This window comes from Babylonia areolata, chromosome 18, assembly GCF_041734735.1.
Source record: "Babylonia areolata isolate BAREFJ2019XMU chromosome 18, ASM4173473v1, whole genome shotgun sequence".
Lineage (NCBI taxonomy): Eukaryota > Metazoa > Mollusca > Gastropoda > Neogastropoda > Buccinidae > Babylonia > Babylonia areolata.
Window position 1 is genome coordinate 47,902,264 of NC_134893.1, and position 10,384 is coordinate 47,912,647.

The following is a 10,384-nucleotide window of genomic DNA, read 5'->3' on the forward strand; positions in this document are numbered from 1 at the left end:
TGGCAGCAGCGCTTGGCGAGGAAGGACAAACGGATACCATCTTGCTTGACTTCTCGAAGGCCTTTGACAAGGTGCCTCACCGCCGCCTCTCCTCCGTCACTACGGAATCCGTGGACAAACACTTCACTGGACTGAAGAGTTCCTCATCAGCATAACCCAGCAGGTGAATGTTGAAGGACAGATGTCCACCATCGGCCAAGTGACCTCCGGGGTTTCTCAGGGATCTGTCCTTGGCCCGACTCTGTTTGTCATTTACATCAACGGCATCAACAAAAACATCAAATCCATGTTCCGTCTGTTTGCCGATAATACCATCCTATACCAGCAGATCAGGTCCCAAGCAGATACCAACGCCCTCCAAGAAGATTTGAACCAACTTGAGCGTTGGGAGAAGACCTGACAGATGTCATTCAATGCCAGCAAATGTCATGTCCTCTCAGTGACAAGGAAGAAAATGCCCTTCCCAACCACCTACTGTCTGCATAATGAGGAACTCCAGAAGGTGGAGAAAGCCAAATACCTGGGTGTAGAGTTGACAAAAGACCTTCACTGGGGAGCACACATCCAGGCCACTGACAACAGCAAAAGCACACCAGACCAGCGCCTTCATATATAGAAACCTGAGAGGATGCCCCTACACCACCCAGACAACATGCTACAAGGGGCTTGTGAGGCTCATCCTAGAGTATGCTATGCTGCGCCAGTCTGGGAACCCCCGCAATAGTATCTCACAACTAACCAGGAGATGGTGTAACGCAGATCAGATCGGCGAATTATGCATGACTTCCGCCCCACCACCAGTGCAACCGAGCTTGTCACCAGGCTGGAACTCGACCCCCTCAAACTGCGCCGCACTGCAGCCGAGGCCACCATGATGTACAAGATCATGGCTGGCTTGGTTGAGGTGGCACCCCAGGAAGGTACTCTAGTGCGGACAAGTAGAACCGTCCGAGGTCATCCAGAAAAAATACAGGCACCCTTCTCCCGCACTGACTCCCACAGGCACTCCTTCCCTTCAGCTGTTCGCCTGTGGAACCAGATTCCAGACCATATTATCTCAGCCATTTCCCCTCAGGCTTCCAAGACCAGGACTGAGGCCTGGCTGCGAGCCTCGGGCTCAGCATAGCTACAGGACTTTTTTTCTTTTTCTTTTTTTTTTTTTTTTTTTTTTTTTTTTTTTTGACTGATGCTGTGTGGAGTCCGGCTTCCCCTGGCTAAAGTAAGGGGCTTCACGGTCGTACACAGACATGTCTCCTAGAGCGTACCCCCCTATTGTGGATTGTTGCCCTGAACAGGGATTACCACAGGATTACAGACAAGACAGGACAAGGGGTAAATGGATAGATGTATGAACGAACTAACGCATAAATAAATAAATAGATGAATAAATGGATAGATAAATAAATATCAGCACCAACACACAGAAGAAAACAAAATAATGGGAATAGAATGGAACACGTACCCGCTCACGCGCTGACGCACATGACTGTGGTTACTGAGTGGATATGTGTTATCATTCATTCTCTCCTCATGTTCGTATAGTTGTCTGTGTGTGTGTGTGTGTGTGTGTGTGTGTGTGTGTGTGTGTGTGTGTGTGTGTGTGTGTGTGTGTGTGTGTTCTCTTTCCTTCTCTCTTTATGCTTGTCTACTTATGGACGTGCTCGCAAATACACACACACACACACACACACACACACACACACACACACACCCAATACTAATTACTGTGAAAGATGTTCAAATAAAGAACAAAGGAACGTGGGAGTGCCAGCAGGCGCGAAAAGACACAGAGAGAATATGTTCGCACGCACGCACACAATACATGGGGTACATATGCACTCACGCGCGTGCGCGCTCACTCAAACACATACATACGTATGCGTGTATACTACCCTCTCCACACACACACACACACACACACACACACACACACACACACACACACACACACACACACACACACACACACACACACACACACACACACACACACACACACGTACCCGTGCACTGCAGTTATCAGGAGAGAGAAGAAACAGAGAATCAGACAGACAGAAAGACAGACAGACGGACAAAGACCGAGACACACAGAGAGACAGTGAGGCCGGGATGTTGAGCTCTCACTAATTATGTGCAACAATAATTCCAAAGAGGGAAAACTCGTTCACAAACCTCTTAATTAACTTGGTCACCATCCGAAGTTTGTTTGTTCTTTTCCTTTTTTTTCTTTACCTATATCACACTGCCTATGGCAGTCTCTGACATTCTCGGAACAAGACAAATACTGTACGAAGAGGTGGCAGATGGCGGTGAGCGTGGAAACGATAACTGAAGCCAAGGTCCATGTCCGGACAGATCCGGACAGTATAGCAATTAACAGATCAGATCACCACATGGTCAGTTGAGTACAAAGGGACTCATACGCTCCGAGGCCAGTCCAGCACATGTTGGCATATGGCAGTAGAATTATTAAGTGAGGTCCTTTTGGCTGGACACACGTGCGAGAACACAAAGAAACAAAAAGGCAAGCCCAGCGTTGGGTAACGCCCAGCGGAGATAATGGGGAGATTGATCAGTCCCGGGCTATATATAAGGCTGAACACAAAGACCCCGAGAGGAGACCCCAGAGCAGACCCCAGGAGCAGACCCCAGGAGCAGACCCGAAGAGAGAGGCCAGAGCAAACCCTTAGAAGACCGGTCTGCAGCTAGATGATGATTTCAAGAGGTATGTGACGTGTTATATTCTAAGTCAACATAGGCGGTAGTTAGGTTAGGACAGGTCGTAGGATGTCTATGTTGATGACTGAAGAATGCTATTATGGATAGTTAAGTGATATGATGTTTAGCCCAAGAATGTTGAGAATATGTGACTGGATAAACAAAGGATCTAGAAATGAATCAAGTCTTCAGAACTTGTTAGTTATTATATGTTGTGAAATTATTCCCTCTCGTCACAGTCTATTTCATGGTGGTGTGTCTTATTCATTTGTGGGTTCGAGCCTACTCTCTACCTTTCCACATCTCTTAGATGGTAGGCTTTCCTCCCTGTATGAAATCTTATTGCGTCAGGTAACGTTAGGCAACAAACATAGGGAACCAAAGGAAATCAGAGAGAATAGACTGCATTCCCCTGAGTTGAAATGTTCTAGGAATAAGTTGGAATTTAAAGTTGATGGAGATAGGGATATTCACTCGAGAGACATTTGGCCCAAGATATTCCACGACTGTTCCGTCGTGTGATACCTACATAAATCCGAAATTATGGTCGTTTTGTACTTGACGGTGATGTCGTTAAGTCAATTAGGAGCAGAAGGAATAATGGGAAGGGTCAGACAGAACAAGAGAATAATCGACAGAGAAAAAAAAAAGACAGAGTGAGAGAGAGAGAGTGTGTGTGTGTGTGTGTGTGTGTGTGTGTGGAGGGGGCGTGTGAAGGAACTGAGGTAGAGTGCATACGGTGATCGCCTGTGTTTGTGAAAGAGGGTTGTGGGGGGGGGGGGGGCGAGAAGGGGGAGGGGGGGCGGGAAGGTGTGGGGGGTAGAGGAGAGTGAGGGGGTGGGTTAAGAGACAGAGAGAGAGAAACAGGAAGGGAGAGAGACTGAGAGAGACAGAGACAGAATTATGTGTGTGTGCGTGTGTGTGTGTGAGTGAATGTGTGTGTGTGTGTGTGTGCGTGTGTGTGTGTGTGTGTGTGCGTGAGTGAGTGTGTGTGTGTGTGTGTGTGTGTGTGTGTGTGTGTGTGTGTAGCACTGTGCGTGTGTGAGTGAGCGCGCGGGGAGGCGGGGTGTTGCAAAATCCATGCATCTGTGTACGTGTGCGAACATGTATACAGGCGCGTGCGCGTTTGTATGTGTATGCGCGCTGTGCATGCAAATGTTCATGTTTTTAGTGTGCCATGTATACAGGCGCGTGCGCGTGTGTATGTGTATGCGCGCTGTGCATGCCAGTGTTCATGTTTTTAGTGTGCCTCTTCATGCATGTGTGTGTGTGTGTGTGTGTGTGTGTGTGTGTGTGTGTGTTTATGTGTGAGTGTGTGCGCGCGCGCGTGTTCGTGTGTATGTGTGGGTTGGTGCGCATGTGTGTGCGAGAGGACGTGTGTGTGTGTGTGTGTGTGTGTTCGTGCGTGTGTGCATGTGTGTGTTTGTGTAAATGCGCGCAAGCGAGCATGAGATACAAAGAGTGAGAGAGGGAGGGAGGAAGGTAGGAGATGTTTTCTTCCAATATTAGCTTTCTTCTATTATATTTTATTCATCTGCTGCGTTTGTTTCTAGCTGTTTTTTTGAAGGGTGTTTTTTGTAGGGGTTTTTTTGTTTGTTTGTTTGTTGTTGTTGTTGTTGTTTTTTTGTTATAGACGGTAATAATATCGGTGGAAACTACAGATCACTGGAAGAAAATAGAAATAGCGAGAAGGACATGAGGGAGGGGGCCGGAAGGTTATGGAGTTGGGGGGGGGGGGGCATCGGAAGCAGGTAAATGCCAGGACAGGAGAGAGTGGGGGTGGGTGGGGCGAGTGAAAGCGGGCGAAGATGGGGGAAGTGGGTGGGTGTGGAGGGGTGGAGGCACGTAAAGGGGAATGGGGGTTGAGGTGGGGGTGCTGTTAGCAGGGGAATATCTTCACCAATTAGTGAAATATAAGTCGAAGTTGCTTCGGTTACCCCAAAGTTATAAAAGCCGTGACTGTGTTGTGTTTCGCTTCTTGACTAGTCGTTGGTTTCAAGTTCTTTCTCACAACCACGATTGTCAGAACCAGCACCAGGTGACGTTCGGTTTGTTGTTTCTGTACTTTTCGGTGGGGAATTTTAATGATGCATGGAGAGACAGACAGACAGACAGAGACTGAGACTAAGACAGACACTGAGAGACAGAGACAGAGACAAAGAAGCTCGGAACAACATCCAAGTACTGATACTCTTACACAACTGATCGTCTCCAAACGGTGTCTTGCTGAGAATAACAATATTTGTTTGTTCTCTGATTTTTTTTTCCCGCTACGATTTCTATTTTCTTATTTAAGTAAACTCCGTTTCGCCGAACATTTTTATTTTTTGTGCATTAGCGCGCATATGTATGAGAGTGTGTTCGTGTGTGTGTGTGTGTGTGTCTGTCTGTGCGTGTGTGTGTGTGTGTGTGTGTGTGTGTGTGTGAACGAGTATATCGTCTTGTATCGTTTGATGCAGCGTTTAAGGAACTGGGCAATTTTGATTAGGTCAAGGGTGTTGTTGGCGTTTTCTTTAGTTTGTTTGTCTGTTTGTTTGTCTGTTTGTTTATTGTTATTTGTTTGTTTTCTTTTCTTTTCTTTTTGTTGTTGTTGTTGTTGTTGTTTTATGAAGATTCACGATTTTCCTTTTTTTTTACGTTGATGTTGATGCTGCTGTCGCTGTTGTTTTTGTTTCGTTTTACAGATGTTCTGTGTGTGTGTGTGTGTGTGTGTGTGTGTGTGTGTGTGTGTGTGTGTGTGTGTGTGTGTGTGTGTGTGTGTGTGTGTGTCCCCCGACCGTTGAGCCGAGGTGTGTTTGCCTTTCTCCCAGAAGAAAAACAAGGCCAACGAGAATCTGAAGCCAATCTATCATCTCTATTATATATAGAAAATACAATGCGTTGCACGGCACTATTCCGACCAGCTTATCTTTCATCAGTATCTGTGATGAAGAATGAATGAGTGTATCGTCTGAAGTGAAAATCGTCAGCATACTCCTCCAGCGGTGCTGATCAATGAGGATGACAATCATACAGATCCATTTAGATTTGAAATCGACAGTGCTCGGCCGGACCCAAAAAAGGGCCCAAATCGTTATTTTTACAACTACTATTTCAGCAGGAAAAAAACTTCTAATATATATTATCTGACCAGTATTCAGAGATTAAATATGAACAAAATCCAAACGCTGTTATCTGAACTGTTTAAGGATTTCAGAAAAACAATGAAAACTCTAAACGAAATGATCATGCTATAGGTGCCGTTCGACGCTGTGGTTCCAGCGTTTCTGGTAGGATTCACTGTACACAGACTTTCAACAGGGACCAGTTGTTTTCTGATAAGATTCCACAGATTTTTAGCGGAGTGATGGCCTAGACGTAACGCGTCCGCTTAGGAAGTGATAGAATCTGAGCGCGCTGGTTCGAATCACGGCTCAGCAGCCGATATTTTCTCCCTCTCCACTAGACCTTGAGTGGTGGTCTGGACGTTAGTCATTTGGATGAGACGAAAAGCCGAGATCCCGTGTGCAGCATGCACTTAGCGCACGTAAAAGAACCCACGGCAACAAAAGGGTTGTTCCTGGTAAAATTGTGCAGAAAAATCCATTTCGATAGGAAAAACAAATAAAACTGCACGCAGGAAAAATACCCCAAAAAAATGGGTGGCGCTCTCAGTGCAGCGACGCGCTCTCCCTGAGGAGAGCAGCCCGAATTTCACACAGAGAAATCTGTTGTGACACAAAAAAAAGATAAATACAAATACAAAATATAACATCCGTTGCTGCTATGCAGTAAACCGTATTGTTCTGTTGAGGATCTCAGGATTTATGAAGACAAGCTTTGTTTTCAAAGCTGAATTCAGTAGCGTTTGGTCGTTGCATGGCAGAGAAAAAAGGGCATTCACTCTAGCTTGATATTGTTGAAACGGAAGCATCGATTTTGCTATGGTAGGCTGTGTATTTTAGTTTCAGTTTCAAGGAAGTGGAGAAGCGTGCAGATTGGTCCATATACGTTATTCCACATCTACTTAAAAAAGTAATTTAAAAAATAAAAAGCAGACGCAATATCTGCGCCTTAACTGAACACGATGGCTAGGCCTTGATAGCTTATGCTAGGTTTGTAGAAAAAAGATTAAATTGAAATGAAATAAAACAATCAAACAAATGAATGAATAAATACTTTAAAGATATAAGGTACGATAAATTGCATGGGCATGTATCTGCATTCATTGGAGGTCGTGGTGCTCCATTCTGTCAGTCTGTAGAGTCAATGAAATCAGGAAAAAGAAAAAGGAATGCCCATGGCTGTTGTAACCGTCTTTTCCTATGTTTGAAGATCATTCCAGCTCTATTTGTTCGCCTCTTGGTAATCTAAACCATTCTTCGATATTCCCGCTATGACTCTGACATGTGACTGAAGCACTCGTGTGTACAGTAGCTCTATCAGCAGTGTGTTACGTTTTTCTTTTTATTGTTAAACGAAGAACTGTCCATCAGTGCTCGTATCGTGTGTTTCTTTTTTATCTGAAGAATGATCACTTTCCCATGTATGTGTTCCAATCTTTTGTTGCAGTGTGAAACCTTTTTGAATTGATGTCAATGCCAAAGATTTGACTGTGCATGTTTTGTGAAGTTTTAAATGTTTATAAAAAGAGAAAAATGAAAGGGGAATGAAAAAGAAAAAAGCAACAACAACAGACAAACAAGCTTTGCGTTTTTATTTCCAAGCAATCCTTATGTCATTTCTACACACCATGAAGCCTCCCCCTCCCACCCTTCGCCCCACGCAATGCTGCTGTATGTCTCCACATCTTCGTCGTCTTAGAACGCACTGGTGACTGCAAGGAATATGACGCTTTCTGCATCGCAGGCATTTCCACAACTGATGGCGCTTACTGACATTACTTGGGTTCAGATATACTTCTCCTTTCAGCCAATGGACCTGTACAATTTAGTCAGTTTCGCTATGAGTGGTGTTGGCTCTTTCCGTGCACCACCGGCATTTGAACATCTAACACCAAAAAAGTTCTACTCTCTTCCCACAGAATGAAGAGTACTGTCGCGGCCGGTGACAACACCTTCGATGTCGAGGCTGAACACCTGTCACCAGGTGTCACTGACCATGTGTTGACGTCCTCCACGTCTTCGCTGATGTTGGGGACCACCAACATGACCAGTCACCCAGCCACTGACATGGTGTCAGAAAAACCCTATGAGGAGTTTGCAGAAGTCATGACTGCCGTTTTAATTGACAGGTAGGAAAACTACAGGAATATAATCAATGCATTCACTACTGCTTTTACAATTACTCCGACTGCTACTACTACTGCTACTACTACGACTAGTGCCACTATGTTTTCTACCACTGCTACTACCACGACTACGCCAACTACTACTGCTGCTACTGCCATTACTGCCGCTGCTCCTACCACCACCACCACTACTACTACTACCACTACTTCCAGTAAAAGTCGTGGTGATTTATCCATCCAAAATATTTTTTCGTCAGTAAAATGCGCTTTTAACAACAGCTTCCAGTCCTTGATATTTAATTTTCCAAACAATGTTTCATTAATCAGTCAATTGTTTCAGATTTTTAGATTATGAACTCGTTTTAGTCAAGCATTTTTCTAATTAATTTTAAGCGATTCTTCAAAATCACTGCATGTAATTAATTTAGTGAACAGAAATTTTAAATAGGTTTTTGCACGCGCATTCTGTGCCTCATACGAAGCACAGGAAGTAGAAATAGTACAAGAGACACATCGTTATTCCATCTGCTGTTCTTTATAATGTTGTGTGTCCGTTGAACTGGTGTGTCCGTCAGACTACTGCTAAGAAGACGATTTTAAAGGTTTCGAAAGTGTTTCGAATCTGCCGGCTTTCAAAGTTTATTTTTGATTTGCAGAATCTACATTCCCATTGTGGTCAGTGTGGGTGTGTTGGGCAACTTCCTGTGCTTCGTGACTCTCGTCTTCACCAGTCTGCGGAACACTTCCACGTGTGTCTACATGGCCGTCATTGCTGTGCTGGACTGTGTCATCCTCATTCTGGACTTCTGTGTTCTCGTCAGGGGCTACCTTGGTCATACCGATTTTTACCTCCGCAATGACTGGGCCTGTGGCTTCCACAATTTTCTGTTTTACTTCGCCATCCACTTTGACGTCTTACTGCTTCTGGCCATGACTGTGGACCGTTTCATCGTGGTCAAGTTCCCGCTCAAAGCTCCACGCTGGTGCACTCCAAAATCCGCCATTAAAGTTACCACAGGAATAGGGCTCTTCTCTTTTGCATTGAATTTTCAGATTTTTTTCAATAGGCGGTTGGGACCTTCAGGAAGCATAGAGGATCCGCTAAAGTGTTGGTACCCGGACGAAGGTGTCGACTTTTTCATGAGAAAAATATACACGTGGATCGACGCCTCCATTTACAGTTTCATTCCTTTCGTCTCTCTGCTCATCTTGAACATCCTCATCATCAGACAGCTGAAGGTCTCACAACAGTTCAGCAAGCAGTTCACAAAACGCCAGGACGGAAAGTCCAACAACATGAAGGTGGTCCTGGACGGTGACACATACAGCAACGATGGTTACACGTTCAACACGGAGCTGAGTGACACCGAAGTCAGGACGACCGTTGCCGGCGAGAAGACGGAGAACTCAAGAGGCGTGTCCACCATCAGTGGAGGCACGGTCGGCAGCAGCAGAGGAGGTGATGGGAGAGCTGGAGCCGCCAGGAAAGCCGCGACCAGCGCCAACATCACCGTCATGTTGTTGTTGGTGTCCTTCACCTTCCTGATGCTGACGTCACCGGTGGTGATCGTGCTGCTGTACAAGAGGTACCTCTGGCTTCCCAGTACCAACGCGGAGAGGGCTAGGGCCCGTTTGACTCACGCCTTCGTTGACAACCTCATGTACACCAACCACGCTGTTAACTTCCTGCTCTACTGCATTAGTGGACGTCGTTTCAGAGTGGAGCTGAAGAGACTTTTGGGTCGGTCCTGTTGTCGTGGGTAAAACAGTCAACGCTCTTACCATAGTTTAGATAAATCTCCAGAGAGCCCGAACTCGAAGCCGAATGTTTTACTGATGGTAAAAGAATAAGTTCAAAGCTTCTTTTCACCATGCCATTAAAGAAAAGAAACAAGCATTGAAAATAGAATGCATTGAAGAAGTAGAACTAAACAATAATAAGTATAAAAATATGAACGAGGAGTAGGAAAGGAGAAAATAGATAACAGAGAGAGAGAGAGAGAGAGAGAGAGAGAGAGAACGCAAACGATTCGTTGCTTTTAAGCCATAAAGCCAGGTGATGCAATGTAAAACGACAAACGCAACACGATATGAATGACAAGGAAACCACAAAACACATAAGAGAAAACAATCTAAACGTACATGGAAATACATTATTTCTGTATTCCCATTATGTAAGACGTGTTCGTTTGGTAGACTCCAGGCATGTTGTGCTTCTCCATGTCACTATGGACATTATGTAATATCATGAGCGCTATTTGCCAAAGAAAAAAAATATGAAAAAGAAATGAAACGCCATCTCTGCCAAGCCTTATTTTCACAACCAGAACAGGATGAGGTCGTGTTGAGCAGTTTCGTAGAGCACGTGCTTGCGGCTCGGCGTGTTCTGTGTTGTGGATTCGCTTTTCCTTCCGCAGGTTGAATGTAAGCTGCCAT

General features: G+C 45.1%; 1 protein-coding gene across 1 annotated transcript; it reads left to right on the forward strand.

Annotated features, from left to right (window-relative positions):
• The first annotated feature begins 775 nt into the window (after window positions 1–775).
• On the forward strand, window positions 776–9,724 carry LOC143292265 (uncharacterized). Its single transcript, XM_076602451.1, has 3 exons — window positions 776–920; window positions 7,807–7,951; window positions 8,605–9,724. The coding sequence occupies exons 1-3, from the start codon at window positions 776–778 to the stop codon at window positions 9,710–9,712; spliced, it is 1,398 nt and encodes a 465-aa protein (XP_076458566.1). The 3' UTR covers window positions 9,713–9,724.
• Window positions 9,725–10,384: the final 660 nt, after the last annotated feature.

Coding starts and splice junctions, on each gene's coding strand:
- LOC143292265 (XM_076602451.1), top strand. CDS start 776: ATGCATGACTTCCGCCCCACCACCAGTGCAACCGAGCTTGTCACCAGG. Junction 921..7,806: donor TGAGGTGGCACCCCAGGAAG/GTACTCTAGTGC, acceptor ACCTGTCACCAG/GTGTCACTGACCATGTGTTG. Junction 7,952..8,604: donor ACTGCCGTTTTAATTGACAG/GTAGGAAAACTA, acceptor TTTGATTTGCAG/AATCTACATTCCCATTGTGG.